The 18,642-nt window shown below is 42.5% G+C and overlaps 1 protein-coding gene across 4 annotated transcripts in view; it reads left to right on the plus strand.

Annotated features, from left to right (window-relative positions):
* LOC122551019 (V-type proton ATPase 116 kDa subunit a2-like) overlaps positions 1-18,642 on the plus strand; it is a 93,583-nt gene that overhangs the window by 23,054 nt on the left and 51,887 nt on the right. For all 4 annotated transcript variants that reach the window (XR_006311990.1, XM_043692665.1, XM_043692666.1 and 1 more), the window contains exons 4-7: positions 7,786-7,923; positions 13,797-13,897; positions 17,308-17,434; positions 17,663-17,745. Coding sequence is in view for 3 of the 4 variants with exons in the window: in XM_043692665.1 (XP_043548600.1) it covers positions 7,786-7,923; positions 13,797-13,897; positions 17,308-17,434; positions 17,663-17,745 (449 nt within the window). In the remaining variant the exon portion in view is untranslated. The remainder of the gene's footprint in view (positions 1-7,785; positions 7,924-13,796; positions 13,898-17,307; positions 17,435-17,662; positions 17,746-18,642) is intronic.

The raw sequence follows: 18,642 nt of genomic DNA on the forward strand, positions 1-18,642 counted from the left end.
GCAATATTCCAACAGTGGCCTAACCAATGTCCTGTACAGCCGCACCATGACCTTCCAACTCCTGTACTCAATACTTTGACCAATAAAGGAAAGCATACCAAATGCCGCCTTCCCTATTCTATCTACCTACGACTCCACTTTCAAGGAGCTATGAACCTGCACTCCAAGGTCTCTTTGTTCAGCAACACTCCCTAGTCTGTGCTTTAAACCTGAAATATTTGTTTTTAGCCAGTGTACACATAAAAGACAGACACAATTTAGGAATAAAATGAAATAACAAAACTGGCCAGTTTACTTAAATGGCTTTCTTTTATGATGCATTGTTTTCCAAACATAGCTGTGAATTTCTGGGTTGTTTTTCTGAAATGTTGATCAGGGTCACCTCCTCAGTTCACCCAGATAAAGGCAACGCCACTTCTAACTCAGCTTTCCTCTCCTTGAGCTTCTGGCAGCCAGTGTGGGAGATTAGGCGGGGAGCTTTCAAATCTTCTTACTGTCTCAGTAGCAGCCCAGAACTATCTCACAGAAAACATAGTTCAAAAGAAAACTTTGATTAAGTTCCACCCCGATCAACTGATCAACACTTCCCACAGCTTCAAGTACCATTCTGCTTGAACATAGAGTCTTTTCCAGACTTGCTGGAACCAATTACAAGTACTGTTAGTAGCCAACTGCTGCTGTTTGTTTAAACACAGTACCCATCCCAGGGTCGCAATGTCTGTTAGAATTCTTTTAATAAAGAAACAGTGTACAATTAACCACCAGGCCTGGCCTAACAAACAAACAAAGCTTGTTTGGTCTGTTCTTTTCCTTTTACACAAGCTGTCCCAAAGTCCACAAATAATTTCCAGCTCTAAGTTCAAAATTAATAAAACAATAAAAATTAAGATACTGAAAAGTCAGTGAGGGTTTGAACATAATGCCCTGTCTATGTCTCATTGTTAACATTTCCAGTCATTGGACACATTTCCCCCATTCAGGTTTTTAAAATCTTACAAAAAACCTCAAATAAAGCTTCCTTAATCATCCATTGGAAAAAGCTAAGTTTTTTGAGTCTTTCTTCGTAATTCCCATTCTTACCATTTAATTGTATTGTATCTGCATCCCTGCTGATGTCCTGAATAAATCCCACATCCTAGGAGAAAGTGAGGACTGCAGATGCTGGGGAGTCAAGTTGAAAAGCGTGGCTCTGGAAAAGCACAGCCAGTCAGGCAGCAACTGAGGAGTAGGAGAATTGACTTTCCTGCTCCTTTGGATGCTGCCTGAGCTGCTGTGCTTTCCAATGCCACCCTTTTCGACACTAAATCCCACATGCTCTTAACTTGTCCTATAAGTCACTCCTTTCATTATATTTAAATAGTTGTTGTGGTTCTGTTCGCCGAGCTGGAAATTTTTGTTGCAAACGTTTCGTCCCTTGTCTAGGTGACATCCTCAGTGCTTGGGAGCCTCCTGTGAAGCGCTTCTGTGGTGTTTTCTCCGGCATTTATAGTGGCCTGTCCCTGCCGCTTCCGGTTGTCAGTTTCAGCTGTCCGCTGTAGTGGCCGGTATATTGGGTCCAGGTCGATGTGTTTGTTGATGGAGTTTGTGGATGAATGCCATGCCTCTAGGAATTCCCTGGCTGTTCTCTGTCTGGCTTGCCAGGGAATTCCTAGAAGCATGGCACACATCCACAAATTGCTCATGCTTGGTATCGGGTCCTTCGTTCTGGTGAGTTGTTGTCTGTGGGTGGCTGTTGGTTTGTGTGCTGTTATAAGGTGTGCTGTGTACAAGGTATTCGCCAAAAACGGATACCTGCGCAATTTCATCAACAGATGCCTAAGGGAAAGACAACGGGACGAGGACATGCCGCAACCCAAAGGACTAGCCACACTACCATACATCAGGAGCATTTCAGAACTGACAGCCAGACTACTGCGACCACTAGGACTTATAACAGCACACAAACCAACAGCCACCCTCAGACAACAACTCACCAGAACGAAGGACCCGATACCCAGCATGAGCAAAACTAATGTAGTGTACAAAATCCCATGCAAGGACTGCACCTGAAACCTATATCCTATGGCTCCTCCATCTCAGAGAAAAGACAATATTTAACTATCCAATCCATGCCCCTTGTTATTTTATAAACCTCTATAAGGTCACCCCTCAGCCTCCGGCGCTTCAAGGAGAACAGTCTAGCCTATTCAACCTCTCCCTATAGCTCAAATCCTCCAACCCTGGCAACAATCTTATAAATCTTTTCTGATCCCTTTCAAGTTTCATAGCATCTTTCTGATAAGAAGGAGACCAGAATTGCATGCAATATTCCAACAGTGGTCGAACCAATGTCCTGTACAGCCACAACATGACCTCCCAACTCCTGTATTCAATACTCTGACCAATAAAGGAAAGCATACCAATTGCCGCCTTCACTATCCTATCTACCTGCGACTCCATTTTCAAGGATGGATCTTCCAAAATGCATCACCTCGCATTTTCCTGGATTGAACTCCATCTGCCATTTCTCCGTCCAACTCTCCAATCTATCTATATTCTGCTGCATTCTCTGACAGTCCCCTTCACTATCTGCTATTCCACCAATCTTAGTGACATCTGCAAACTTGCCATTCAGACCACTCATACCTTCCTCCAGATCAATATATATATATATATATCACAAACAACAGAACGGATCCCTGTGGAATCCTGCTGGTCAAAGTTTTCCAATTTGAGAAACTCTCTTTCACAACTACTGTCTGCCTCCTGTTGCCCAGCTAGTTCTTCTTCCATCTAGCTAGTACACCCTGGACCCCATGCGACTTCACTTTCTCCATCAGCCTACCATGGGGAACCTCATCAAATGTCCATGTAAATGACATCTACAGCCCTTCTCTCTTCCATTAGCTTTCTCACTTCCTCAAAGAATTCTATTAATTTGGTAAGACATGACCTTCCCTGCACAAAACCATGCTGCTTATCACTGATAAGCCCATTTTCTTCCAAATGTAAATAGATCTATCCCTCAGTATTTTCTCCAGCTTCCCTACCAGTGACGACAGGCTCACAGGTCTGTAATTACCTAGATTACCCTCCTTAAACAAGGGGACAACATTAGCAATTCTCCGGCCCTCCAGGACCTCATCTGTGTTCAAGGATGCTGCAGAGATATCTGTTAAAGCCCCAGCTATTTCCTCTTTCGCTTCCCTCCGTAATCTGGGATAGATCCCACCCTCACCTTGGGGACTTGTCCACCTTAATGCTTTTTAGAATACCCAACACTTTCTCCCTCCTTATGCTGATTTTGACCTCGAATAATCAAAAGTCTATGCCTAAGCTCAACATTCGCCATGACCCTCTCTTCGGTGAATACCGACACAAAGTAGATATTAAGAATCTCGCCCATTTTCTCTAACTCCACGCATAACCTTTCTCCTTTGTCCTTGAGTGGGCCAACCCGTTCTCTAATTACACTCTTGTTCCTTATATACAAATAAAAGGCTTTAGGATTTTCCTTAACCCTGTTTGCTAAAGATATTTCATGAATGCTTTTAACCTTCTTTATTCCTTGTTTCAGATTGGTCCTACATTACTGATATTCTTTCAAAGCTTCATCTGCTTCCTTTTTCCTCATAGCTAGTCTCACAATTTCACCTGTCATCCACGGTTCCCTAATCTTGCCATTTCTATTCCTCACTTTCACAGGGGCATGTCTGTCCTGCACTCTAATTAACCTCTCCTTAGAAGCCTTCCATATATCCAATGTGGATTTACCTTCAAACAGCTGCTCCGGATCCACATTCCCAGCTCATACTAAATTCTGCTAAAGTTGGCCTTCCTCCAGTTTAGCACTTTTCCTTTAGGACCACTGTGATCTTTTCCAGGAGTATTCTAAAATTAACAAAATTGTGATCACTATTCCCAAAGTAATCACCGACTAAAACCTCACCCACCTGACCGGGCTCATTCCCCAACACCAGGTCCAGTATTGCCCCTTCCTGAGTTGGACTATTTATATACTGCTCTAGAAAACCTTCCTGGATGCTCCATACAAATTCTGCTCCATCTAACTTCTAACACTAAGTGAATCCCAGTCAATATTGGGATAATTAAAATCTCCCATCACCGCCAATCTGTTGCCCCTACATTTTTCCATAGTCTGTTTACATATTTGTACCTCTATCTCACGGTCACTGTTGGGAGGCCTGTAGTACAGCTCCAACATTGTTACAGCACCCTTCCTATTTCTGAGCTGTGCCCATATTGCCTCACTGCTCGAGTCCTCCATAGCATAGCTGTGATATCCTCTCTGACCAGTAAAGCAACTCCTCCACTCCTTTTACTTCCCTCTCTGTCCCGCCTGAAGCATTGATATCCTGGGATATTTAGTTGCTAATCTTGCCCTTCCCTCAACCAAGCCTCAGTAGTAGCATTATCGTCATACTCCCAAGTAATAATCCAAGCCCCAAGTTCATCTGCCTTACCTACTACACATCTCGTATTAAAACAAATGCACCTCAGACCACCTGTCCCTTTGTGTTCATCATTTACTCTTTGCTTACTCTTCCCCTTAGTCACGCTGACTTCATTACTTAGTTCCTTAAAGGCTTTAGTTACTATGTCTTTACTGCCCACTAACCTCATTTCATTCCAGCCTGGCCCTGGTATAGACCGTCCAACTTGTAATAGTCCCACCTCCCCCAGAACAGGTCCCAATGTCCCAAACATCGAGCCCCTCCCTCTTACACCAGCTATCAATCCACTCATTCAACCTGCCTATTTTTTCATTTCTACTGTGACTAGCACATGGCACTGGTAGCAATCCTGAGAATTACTATCTCTGAGGTCCTTTTTAACTTGGCTCCTAACTACCTAAATTCTGCTTGTAGGACCTCATCCTGTTTTTTTTTACCTATATCACTGGTGCCTGTATGCACCATGACAGCTGGCTGTTCACCTTCTCCCTTCAGAATTTTCTGCAGCCGATCTGAGACATCCCTGACCTGTGCACGTGGGAGGCAACATACCATTTGGGAGTCTCGTTTTCGACCACAGAACCACCTATCCACTCCCCTTACAATTGAATCCCCTGTGACTATAGCCTTCCACTCTTTTTGCAGCCCTTCTCTACACCAGAGCCAGCCACGGTGCCATGAACCTGGCTACTGCTGCCTTCCTCTGGTGAGCCATCTCCCCCAACAGTATCCAAAACGGTTTTGGAAGGAGATGATCGCAGGGGACACCTACACTGCCTTCCTGCTCTTTCTCTGCCTTTTGGTCACCCATTCCCTTTCTCCCTCAGCAATCCTAATCTGCAGTGTGAACAATTCACTAAACGTGCTATCCACAACCATCTTAGCATCACGGATGCTCCAGCCGCAGCTCCAGAGCCGTCATGCGGTTGAACAAGAGCTGCAGCTGGACACACCTCCTGCATGTGAAGGAGTCAGGGACCTCAGCCACGTCCCTGAGCTCCCACATTGAGCAAGAGGAGCATAACACAGGTCTGATTTATCCTGCCATTTTTAACCTTAAGCTTAACTTAGTCCAACTATAATATCAAATAATCAGTAAATGAAATGAAACATTTTTTTTTTTACCAATCACACTACTTACCAGCACACGATAAAAAGAAAAGCCTTACCTTATCAATTAGTTAGAGGCAGCGGGCGGGTGGGTGACACGACCCGTGTAGTGTCTCTGGTTCAGCCGCAGCCCAAATATATCAGTTCACTCACCTTCCCAGAGCACAATTGACTCCCACTCCGCTCCTCCCTCTCGCTGCTCCCGCTGCTGCTGCAAAATGGAGGCCACTGATTCCATGAGGGAAGTATTTAAATGGGAAATTTACCTTTCCAGCAGCCCCTGGTCCTCGCTTTCACTGCTCCTGCTGCTGCAAAATAGTGATTTGTGAGGATTTTGCCAGGACTGGAAGGTGCAGCCATGTAGAAAGACTGGATAGGCTGGGGTCGTTCTTGGAGTAGAGGACGCTGAGGGGAGATTTGATTGAGATGTTCAAAATTGGGAGGGACCTGGAAAGAGTGATGGTAAGAGTGTTTAAACACTAACAGAATGGTAGATGACTCATGGGGCATGGTTTTCAAGTGATTATCAGAACGGATGAAAGGGAAGTGGGAACTCGCTGTGTGCAAGAATAATAGAGGCAGATACTCTTAACTAATTTAACAGATACCTAGAGATGCCCCTCAAGTGCTGCAATATGCAGGCAATGGGCCAATGCTAAGAAATGAGATTACGCTGAAGTCACATTACAGTTTTCCTTTCTGTTTATCCCTGATGCTGGTATTGACATTGAGTCATGGAGATGTACACTTTGGAAACAGACCCTTCAGTCCAACTTGTCCATGCTGACAAGATATCTCAATCTAATCTAGTCCCATTTGCCAGCACTTGGCCCTTCCTATCATATACCCATCCAGATGCCTTTTAAATGTTGTAATTATATGAGCCTCCTCCACTTCCTCTGGCAGTTTATTCCATACACACACCACCGTTTGCATGAAAAAGTTGCCCCTTAGGTGCCTTTTAAATTTTTCACCTCTCACCCTAAACCCATGTAATATATTTCTGGACTCCCCCAGCCCATTTACCCTATCCATGCCCTTCATGATTTTATAAACCTCTATAAGGTCACCCCTCAGCCTCCAATGCTCCAGGGAAAACAGGTCCAGCCTATTCACCTCTCCCTCTAGCTGAAACCCTCCAACCGTGGCAACATCCTTGTAAATCTTTTCTGAACTCTTTCAAGTCTCACAACATCCTTCTGATAGCAGGGAGACCAGAATTGCATGCAGTGTTCCAAAAGTGGCCGAACAAATTAGATTACTTACAGTGTGGAAACAGGCCCTTCGGCCCAACAAGTCCACACTGACCCGCCGAAGCGTAACCCACCCATTCCCGTACATTTGCCCCTTTACCTAACACTACTGGCAATTTAGCATGGCCAATTCACCTGACGTGCACATCTTTGGACTGTGGGAGGAAACCGGAGCACCCGGAGGAAACCCATGCAGACACGGGGAGAACGTGCAAACTCCACACAGTCAGTCGCCTGAGTCGGGAATTGAACCCGAGTCTCTGGCGCTGTGAGGCAGCAGTGCTAGCCACCGTGCCACCCACAAATGTCCTGTACAGCTGCAACATGACCTCCCAACTCCTGTACTCGATACTCTGACCAATAAAGGAAAGCATACCAAACGCCTCCTTCGATATTCTACTATGCTATCTATCTGCAACTCCATTTTCAAGGAACAAGGAACATGCACTCCAAGATCTCATTGTTCAGCAACACTCCCTAGGACCTTACCATTAAGTGTACAAGTCCTGCTCTGATTTGCTTTTCCAAAATGTAGCAGCTCAGATTAATCCAAGTTAAACTCCATTTGCTACTCCTCAGCCCATTGGCCCATCTGATCAAGATCTCGTTGTAATCTGAGGTAACCTACTTCGCTGTCCACTACACCTCCAATTTTGGTGTTCTCTGCAAATTTGCTAACTATGTTGTTCCATTCAGATCTGAAAGTATTTTATTTGTTCCGTAAGCAACTTGCTATTCAGTTTAATGTCCTAATTTATTCATAAAGGTTTCAATACATGTAAAGATACACAATGATTATATGATGTTTCTGAAAGTAAGGCTAACATTCCCTGCTGGTCAAGGAGTAGGAAGTCAGCTTTGTGAAATGAACGGGAGTTTGGACTTGAATGCCCAGAGTCCAGGAGATAGTGTAAGGTATTTCTAGAGACGCTGCTTCCTTATGTGTGGCTGTTTTTGTTTCTTTAAAGGAGCAGCTTCAACAGCTGGAAGCGGAGCTGAAAGAAGTGACAAAAAACAAAGAGACTCTAAAGAGAAATTATTTAGAGCTGACTGAATACAGTCACATGCTGAGAGTAACACAGAACTTTGTCAAAAGGGCTTCTGAGGTGAGTGAACATGAGGAATTCAGACTGTTTCATTGTTGCATGCCAGAAAGTTTTGTTGTGTCATTTGTGTTGGGACTTTTTGTTTAACTTTTCAAATGTAGGAATTTAACTTCTAAAGAAGTTGTCATAGATTCATACAGTACAAAAGAGGCCCTTTAGCCCATCAAGACTGTATTGACCAAACTACTGTAAATCTGTTAGTCCCACTTTGCAGCACTTGGCCTATAGCCTTGAATATTATAAAACATAGAATTGCAGATGCTGAAGTTTTGAAACAAAGCAGAAATTGCTTGAGAATCTTAGCAACTCTGGCAGAATCTGTGGAGAGAGAAAAATAGAGTTAACATTTCAAGTCTGGTGATGCTTCATCAGTTCTGAAGATTGGTCACTAGACTTGAAACGTTAACTCTACTTTTTCTGCACACATGCTGCCAGACCTGCCAAGTTCCTCCAGCAATTTCTATTTTTGCCTTGGAATATTGCAACATTTCAAGTACTCGTCCAAGTACTTTTCAAAGGTTATGAGGCTTCCCACCTAGTTCACCATCCTCTGGGTGAAAAAAAACATTTTCCTCAAATTCCCTGTCAACCTCCTGCCTTTCACCTGAAAATTATACCCCTTTATTATTAACCCTTCGACTAAGGGGAACAGCTGCTTCCTATGCACCTGTCAAAAAACAATACAGCATAGGAAAAGACCCTTTAGCCCACCAAGCCTGCATTGATATATTTTGCCCTTCTATACTAAAACTGTTTTTATTTACAGGATCCGTATCCCTCTAATCCTTTCCTATTCATGTATTCATCCAGGTGCTTCTTGAATGCTGCTATTGTATCTGTTTCCACCACCTCCTCTGGCAATACATTCCAGGTGCTCACCACCCTTTGTGTGAAAAACTTGCTTCATACATCACTTTTAACATTCCCCCTCTGCACCTGAATTCACCTTGGGGAAAAAGCCTCATACTTTCCACTCTATCCATGGCATTCACAATCTTATAAACTTTTATCAGGTCGCCCCTCAACCTCCTGCATACCAATGGGGAAAAAAAACCCAGTCTACCCAACCTTTCTTCATAGCTAAAATCCCCATACCAGGCAACATCCTGGTAAACCTTTTCTGTACACGCTCCAAAGCATCCACATCCTTCTGGTAATGTGGTGACCAGACTGTACACAATATTCCAAGTGTGGCCTAACTAAAGTTCTATAAAGCTGCAGCATGACTTGTCTATCCTTATATTCAATGCCCCTTCCAATGAAGGCAAGCATGCCGCAGGCCCTTTTTACTCCCTCATCTACCTGAGCTGCCACGTTCAGTGATTTGTGGACCAGCACATCCAGATCCCTCTGCATAGCGATACTCTAAGCGTTCTGCCATTCACTGTATAATTTTCACCGGTACTTGACCTTCCAAAATGCATCACCTTACATTTGTCTGGAAGAAACTCCATCTTCCATTTTACTGCCCAAGCCTCCAACTGATCTATATCCTGCTGCATCCTCTGACAATACTCCTCACTATCCATAACTCCACCAATCTTTATATCATCTGCAAACTTATTTATTAGACCAGTTACGTTTTCCTCCAAATCATTTATGTAGATCATAAACAGCAGAGGTCCCAGCACTGATCCTTGTGGAACACATCTAGTCACAACCCTCCATTCCAAAAGGCATCCTTCCACCACTCCCCTCTATTTCCTATGACTAAGTTCTGTATCCATTTTGCCAGGTCACCCCTGAAACCATGTGACTTCCATCTTTTGTACCAGGCTGACATGAGGGACCTTGTCAAAGGCTTTACTGAAGTCAATATAGACAACATAATGACTTTTCCCACATCAATCATCTTTGTCATTTCCTCAAAATCTCGATCAAGTTAGTGAGGCACAACCTCTCCCCCAGAAACCCATGCTGTCTATCCATAAATAAGTCCATTTGCCTCTAAATGCATACAGATCTTGTCCCTGAGAATCTTTTCCAGTAATTTCCCTATCACTGACGTGAGACTCACAGGCCTGTAATTTCCAGGATTATCCCAGTTACCTTTCTTAAACAATGGGACAATGTCCATGCCCCTCATAATCCTATGCACTTCTATTTGGTACACCCCGCCCCGCCCCCAAACCTTCTCTGCTCCAACGAAAACAACCTGGTCTAGTTATCTAGTTTCTCTTCATTGCTGAAGTGCTCCATCCCAGGCAACATCCTGGTCAAAACAAAAAAGTGCTGGAGATTGCAGTGGGTCAAGCAGCATCCATGGAGAGAGAGCAAGCTAATGTTTTGACGCAGTCTTGAAATGTTAGTTTGCTTTCTCTCCATGGATGTTGCCTGACCTGCTATGATCTCCAGCGTTTTCTGTTTTCAGTTGAGATTCCTGCATCTGCAGTAATTTGTTCAAATCCTGGTGAATCCCCTCTGCACCCACTTCAGAGCCATCTCATCCTTCCTGTAGTATGGAGACCAGAACTCTCACAGTACCCCAGTTAGGGCCTAACCAAAATTCTGTACAGCTCCAACATCACCTCCCTTCTCTTTATAATCCATAACATGATGGATATAAACAAGTGGTATGGTGGCTCAGTGATTAGCACTGCTGCCTTACAGCGCCAGGGACCTGGGTTCAATTCCCACCCGACTGTCAGGGTGGAGTTTACACATTCTCCCCGTGTCTGCGTGGGTTTCCTCCGGGTGCTCCGGTTTCCTCCCACTATCCAAAGATGTGCAGGTCAGGGGAATTGGCCACGCTAAATTGCCCATAGTGTTAGGTGCGTTAGTCAGGGGTAAATATAGGTTAGGGGAATGGGTCTGGATGGGTGACTCTTCGGAGGATCGGTGTGGACTTGTTGGGCTGAAGGGCCTGTTTCCATACTGTAGGTAATCTAATCTAATAAATGCCAATACACCATATGCCTTCTGAACAACCCTATCAACCTAGGTGGCAATTTTCAAGGACTTATGCACCAGGACACAGAGATCCCTCTGTTCATCTACAGTACCAAGAATTTTACTATTGGCTCAGTACTCTGCATTCCTGTTACTTCTTCTAAAGTGCACTACCTCACACTTTGCCGCATTAAACTCCATTTGCCACTTCTCAGCCGAGCTCTGCATCTTATCTATCTTCCTCTGTAACCCTCAACATCCTTCCTACAATCCAAAGGTGTGCAGGTCAGGTGAATTGGTCATACTAAATTGCCCATAGTGTTAGATACATTAGTCAGGGGTAAATATAGGGTAGGAGAATAGGTCTGGGTGGGTTACTCTTCAGAGGGTCGGTGTGGATTTGTTGGGCGAAAGGGTCTGTTTCCATACTGTAGGGAATCTAATCTAAAGTGTCCCTGGTGTCTGTTTAACTACTGTATTAACCTCTCCAGCCACTTTCAGGGATCCGTTGTCAAGATCCCTCTGATCCTCAGAGCTCCCTAGTGTCCTGCTATTTATTGAGTACTCCCTTGTTTTGTTTATTTTTCCGAAGTGCACCACCTCCCATTTATCAGGGTTAAACTGCCATTGATCTGCCATTTAACCAATCCATTTATATCCTCCTGTAGATTAAAATGACCACCTTGGCTGTCAACTACTCGGTGGATGTTCATGTTATCTGCAAACTTAGTTATCATTCTCCACCCCCCCACCCGCCCCGGCATATTTTCTTCTTTGTCGTTTTGGTGTATCACAAACAGTAAGGGCCCCAGTACTGATCCGTGTGGTACACCACTGCACACTAGGCTCCTGCCACAGAAACTGCCTCTACCACCGGTGGCTCAGTGGTTAGCACTGCTGCCTCACAGCGCCAGGGACCCAGGTTCGATTCCGGTCTCGGGTGACTGTCTGTGTGGAGTTTGCATATTATCCTGGATTCCATGTGCTTTAACCTTCTTTATCAGTCACCCAAGTGGGATATTGTCAAAGGCTTTGCTGAAATCCTTAGAAATTACATCTACTCACCTGGTTACCTCCTGGAAAAATTCAATCAAATATTTTGGCATGACCTCCCTGTGACAAAGCCATGCTGACTATCCCTCTTCAAATCTTGCCTCCCTAAATGGAGATTAATTCTCTCCTTCAGAATCTTCTCCAGTAGTTTTCTGTCACTGATGTGAGACTCTCTGGTGTTTAATTCCCTTGTTTACCTCATAACCGTCTTGAAAAGTGGTACAGCTGACCTCCAGTTTTTTGACACTTCCCCTGTGGCCAGAGAGGAATTAAAAATTGGATCTATTCATTTTCTCATCTCCCACAGCAGCCTGGGATACAGCTGGGATATACCTTGAGATGTGTCCACTTTTAGGCCTGCCAAAACTTCAAATATCTCCTCACCCCTGATGCCAGTCTGCTCAAGAGCTTCACGGGCCCTCATCCTGAATTCTGTATTGATATCATCCTCCTGAGTGAAGTGTTTATTTAATATCCCACCAGTGTTCTCTGGTTCTATGCACAGATTCGTCCCTTGGTTATCCTCTTCCCATTGCTGTACAACGTCTTGGGATTTGCCCTAATCTTACCCTCAAATATTTTTCATGTCTCATCTTTACCTCTTGATTGCTTTCTTAAAGTTCCACCCTGCATTTTGCATACTCCACTCTGACCTTTGTTGACTTGCCTCCATTCTACCTGCTAAAGCCTGTTTTTCCTCCTTGTACAGTCTTGAATATTGTTACACATCCAGGGTTCCCTGCGCTTGTTGTTCCTACATTTCACCCTAAAGGGAGCATATGGGGCTTAGACTCTTGCAAATTCCAGTTTGAATGCACTACGCCCCCTTCTGTACTGCTGCAGATTTACCAAATGACATAGGGAGTGAGGAGGTATTGGATGTTTCCACAAGTTTAGTAGTGGATTAATCCCCAGGTCGGGATCAGTTGTATCCCCGGCTACTTATGGGAGAGAACAAAAGAAATTACAGCAACTCTGACCTAAATATAGGTCTTTTGTTACATTGAACTTGAAGCAATAACTCTGTTTCTCTCTCCAACGATGCTGCCAAATTTGCTGAGTTTCTCCAGCATTTTTTTATGTTAGATTTCCAGCATCTGGAGTACTTTGTTTCTATACTGAAAAATTAGGTTTGTTTCCCCAATGATCTCATCTAAATTGATTCAGTATTGGAGCCAGAGCTCTCTAGTTTCATATTTTTACTAGCTCCTTGACTCTTGCTGTGTGCACATCGTTTGTAAGAAGTTAAGTGATCTGAATTTTAAATTAATGTTGGGATGTGTTCGCTATCTTTGTTAGGTTCTTGTTTTTCAACAGTCTCCCTGGGTATAACTATAATACTGGTGAAAATTCCACAGCATAGAAATATACTATTTTACTGCTGTTACCAAAGAACCAGGCAATATTCTACATTACATAACTTACTTAGCTTACATTCAAATGTTGTTTCTGTTTGAGAAGAGGCCTTGCTGTAAAAATAATTAGTTAAATAGAAATGTAATATCTGAAACTATATCTCTGTAAAATGATAATTAAAACAGAAAATACAAAGTAGCTTGTCACTGTCTGTAAAGGTTGCACATTCATTGACTTATTTTAAAGCATCTTTATGGAGAACATTGTTAGGTTTAAAAATAAAACAACTGTGGCCCGGTGAATGGGCTGCAATGATGATGCACTGTCAGACTTTGAAATTAAAGATACAAATCAGAACTTGCTCAAAAAAATGAACTGTCCCCAGATCGGACTGTGCAACATGAGGGAGTTCCAGCCTAGTGTGGAAACTACCCAAGAGAAAAAGAGAGAATATTGGCAGGTGTCTATGATGGGGCCCAGTCTGTGGAAGAAGGAAGATTCTTTTGCTCAACTGCTTTTGCTCAACTGCGTCTTTCCTCTGCTGATCTTTAAAATGTTATTATTTTTTTCTTTAGCTTGACCTTGCCTCCCAGACTCAATTTGAGGAATTTCCTTCGTTGGATAAAGAGCCACTAATGGACCATACGAACATGCAGCGGCTAGGAGCCAAGTTAGGGTATGCCATTGCATTTTGTCAGCTACGTCACTCCTTCCCTTATCAAGAGTATCAAAAGTATTATAGAATATAATGTGAATTTGTTTCAAATAGCAATAAAGTGGAACCTTGTACCTCAGAGAATGTGTGAGGTAAATAGATGCTTTTGGGGAAAGTGAGATAAACACGAGATAGAAATAAATGGAAGGACAGAATGAGATGAAGACATAGATACCAAATGAAAGGAGAAGCGGCACAGAACTGCAGGTCTCGGGGTTAGATCAGATCAAACAAAGTGGAGGGTATTGGAATGAGAGGATGTGCATTTACAATCTGACTTATTGGGGTTCAATGTAAACAAAAAAACAATGTTGGAATTTACCACTAAACATGTTGCATGGTTAGAATATGAGAAGTAACCAACTTTGAATTCTTGTTAAGGTAGTAGAGAACTTGAGCATTGCTGAAAACTGCTATTTTGTCAAAGCTTTTCATCTTGCATTCATCAGAATAATTTGCAAGAGTACCAAAGTATAAGGGAAACAACACTTAAACTGAATGAGAAGAGAATGCTGATTGGTTGGCCAGTAATTTGATGTGCTGTATTTTAGCACTATAATCAAGTTTGCAACGTAAATTAATATCTATGGCCATATTGACCAGGTTGGTGATGAGGGCAAGCATATTGTGCATGAAACTATAGGAATTGCAGTGTGTATTTTGGGCAGTGAAGGTAGCTTGTGATTGACAGTAATAGAAAGCTACTTAACCAATTTCTGAATAATAATATCCAGTAAAGATAACCTAGTCATCACTATTTAGCATATTCTTCATAGCAATGTCTCAATGGATCAGATTCAACTTGTTAACCAGTTAGCACATTCTTCTCATTTAGTATAAGTGTTGTTTTCTCTTTATTTTGGAATTCTGGTAAATTGTCCTGATAAGTGCAAGATGGAAGTCTTTGACAAAATTGTTAGCAACATTAACTTTGAATCATCAGTAGGCTTACTTGGAGGCCAATTAAAGTCAACAAGGACAGGAATGAGGATGGTTGTGGTGTGGGGCAGGGATTCTTAATGGTGTTTTGGGTGAGCTGAGTAGATAGGAGACTTGACTGGAAAGTACTCCCACACTGTATGCACTCTGCACTTGGTATTTATATTATTGTGTTTATTTCAGCTTGTATTTGAATATTTGTATTGCACATTTCAGAAAAATAACATTGGATTATCAGCTGCTGGCTCTCCACATTATCAAACGATTTAAAGGGAATTTTTTTCTATTATTTACTCATGGGACATGACATTGATTAGTTGGCCAGCATTTATTGCCCATACCTATTTACCCTTGAGATGGTGGGGCTGAGCTGCTGCCTTGAACCGCGGCAGTCTGTATGCTGTGGGTCGACCCACAATGTCCTGAGGGAGGGAATTCCAGATTTTGGCCTAAAAATGGTAATATTTGCACCAAAAATATTGGCGTGTTCTAAAGGAAGGTAATACTGGATTCGGAGCGTTGACTCTGTTTATCTCTCTCCGTCAATGCTAACCTTCTCCAGTACTTTTTGTTTTTAGTCCAGACAATTAGCCAATTACTTGATATGAGAATTGTTTTATAAATGCAGACTTTTCAGATGAAACAAACACAGCTTTCCAAAATTCTGCATCACATTCCAACAATGTATGGCAGCTGCTTGAGCTCATTTATAATTGCAACTCAAATTTAAATCCTTCGTTCCAAACAATTTAGAAGTGGAATGAGACAGATTTCTTGTCCAAGATGTTTATTACTTAATTCCAAAATAAACCTCAATTTCATGCATTTAAGGGATATAGACCAAACACAGGCATGTAGAGTTAGACCACAGATTAGCCATGATCTCGAATGGTGGAACAGGCTCAAGAGACTGAATGGCCTACTCCTGTTCCTAGGTTCCTATTTTGGATTTTCAACAGCACAACTACATTAAGGATTGCTAACAGCTGTATGAGTGAGAAACAGGCACAAGAGTACAGCAACACGATGTAAAATCACTCTGGAAAACTGAGTCCAATCAATCTAGCACCAAAGCGGCACGGTTAGTTTTAGAGCTAAACTTCTTTATATTTAACAGAAGGATCATAACATAGCTAGATCATTAATACAGAGCTGAATGTTGGAGGTCTGACAGTGAAAATGGATTTTAACTTAAAACTCTGACACTCCAAGTTTTTGAATCCAGTCTATGATGACACTGGCGAAGAGGCCTTTCTCACTATGTTGGGAATGTCCAGATTCACCTCCCACAACCAGAGTGACTTCTGCTATTCAGCCCTTTGAACCTGTTCTGCAATTCAGTGTGATCATGGCTGATGTATGGCCTAACTCCATATGCCTGTGTTTGGTCCATATTCCTTAAATGGATGAAATGGAAGTTTATTTTGGAATTAAGAGAACAACACATTGGGCAGGAAATCTGTCTCATTCCACTTCCAAGTTGTTTGGAACGAAGGATTTAAATTTGAGTTGCAATTATAAATGAGCTCAAGCAGCTGGCATATATTGTTGGATAATGATGCAGAAGTTTGTATTTACTTCTTGTGTTTACTTCACCTGAAAACTCTATAAAATCAGATCAAATAATTGGCTAATGTCTGGACTAAAAACAGAAAGTGCTGGAGAAAGAGTGTGTCGATGTTTCCCTCTCCAGAGTAAGTGTAAGGAGAAGCAGTCCTTGCTTTTAAAAGGAACAGAAACAAGAGGGCATGGATTTAATGTGTGAACGAAACAAGGATAATAGAGAGAAACCTTTTTTTGCCCAGTGAGTGGTTGGAGTGTACTGCCTGGAAATGTGGTGGAGCCAGTTCAAATAAAACAGTCAAGAGGAAATTGGATGATTATTTGGATAGAATTGGTGTGCAAGGAGATCGGTGAATATACAGGAAATTGGTACTCGTTAGTAGAACCAGTACAGGCATGATGGGCTGAATGGCCTTACGTGCTGTAATGATTCTGTCATCCTCCAAGCTGTTGGCTGGAAGCACCCTCTGTCATGTCTTACCTAAATGCAGTGTCGTTAGCTCAACATTTGTGTTAAATACAGCAATGTTCTTTGGCTTTCCAAGATATGAAGTTAATAAGAATGTGACAGTCATATGGTTCTGAGCAATGTGTGGTTTTACTTTTACAGAAAAATCTAATTTCTTTATACTTTAGAGATTGAACATGTGTCATCGATCCTCATTTTGTTTCCTTTTGCTGAGAATTCATTTGAAGTGATTGAATAGTCAAAATCTCTGGGATTTTTTTTGGGATCAGCTTTTGAATTTAAATATCATAAATGTACTCCCTTACACCAGTTGAGATTGATGCTTTAGAAACTGTATCCTGCTGTGTTTTTTTTTTTGAGCCATTTCTCCAACTCCGTTTATGAAATGTTCCCTCTGTAGGTTTATAGCTGGCATAATACATCCATGGAAGATTGGACCTTTTGAACGGATGCTGTGGAGAGTCTGTAAGGGTTATACAATCCTCACATACAAAGAATTAGATGTTGCTCTCGAGGATCCAGAGTGTGTGAGTATTGTCTGTGATGTGGAATCTATTCTGTCCCTCCTATCTCCCTCTCTTTCTCTCCCTTGCTCTCTCCACCATCTCTCCCCCACTTATATCTCTTTTTCCCTTCACCCTCGCGCTCCCGACCCTCGCGCTCCCGACCCCCACCTCTTTTTTCACCCCTCCTCTTTCTGTCTCTCTCATCCCCTTCTTTCTCAAATATCTTATTAATCTGTGTTTCTGATTTAGGGGGACGATGTGAAATGGGTTGTGTTTTTAGTGTCATACTGGGGTGAACAGATTGGTCAGAAGGTGAAGAAGATTTGCGATTGGTAAGAGAAAATACTTCTGTTGAATGTACAGCAGACAAGTGGTCATTCAGTTACTGTGCATGTGTCAGCTCTTTGAGAGAACTTTGTAATTTAATCTCAGTCTCCCTCACTCTTCCCTGCAAATTCTTCTTTTTCAGATATTTATCTAATTTTATTTAAATTTTAAAATGGTTTTAAGTGATACTGATCTTGTTTGATTCAACAATTTGAATAAACTGATTATAATCTAGTGCCGATCAGACAAATTCATCAAGCAATAACTGGGTAACAGGGCTGTATTGGTGCTTACTGATGATTGTAAACACAAACTGTGTAACTGGGCCCTAGTAACTTGGGATAATAGGTTCTTTTTCGGAATGGCAGCCGGTTACAAGTGGTGTCCCGCAGGGTTCAGTGTTGGGGCCGCAGCTGTTCACATTATGTATTAATGATCTGGATGTAGGGACTGGGGGCATTCTAGCGAAGATTGCCGATGATACAAAGTTAGGTGGACAGGCAGGTAATACTGAGGAAGTGGGGAGGCTGCAGAAGGATCTAGACGGTTTGGAGGAGTGGTCCAGGAAATGGCTGATGGAATTCAATGTGAGCAAATGCGAGGTCTTGCACTTTGGAAAAAAGAGTAGAAGCATGGATTACTTTCTAAACGGTGAGAAAATTCGTAAAGCCAAAGTACAGAGGGATCTGGGAGTGCTAGTTGAGGATTCTCTAAAGGTAAACATGCAGGTTGAGTCCATGATTAAGAAAGCGAATGCAATGTTGTCAATTATCTCAAAGGGGTTGGAATATAAAAGCACTGTTGTGCTACGGAGACTTTATAAAGCTCTGGTTAGGCACCATTTGGAGTACTGTGTCCAGTTTTGGTCCCCACACCTCAGGAAGGACATACTGACACTGGAG

Source organism: Chiloscyllium plagiosum, chromosome 6 (genome assembly GCF_004010195.1).
Source record: "Chiloscyllium plagiosum isolate BGI_BamShark_2017 chromosome 6, ASM401019v2, whole genome shotgun sequence".
NCBI classification, from domain to species: domain Eukaryota; kingdom Metazoa; phylum Chordata; class Chondrichthyes; order Orectolobiformes; family Hemiscylliidae; genus Chiloscyllium; species Chiloscyllium plagiosum.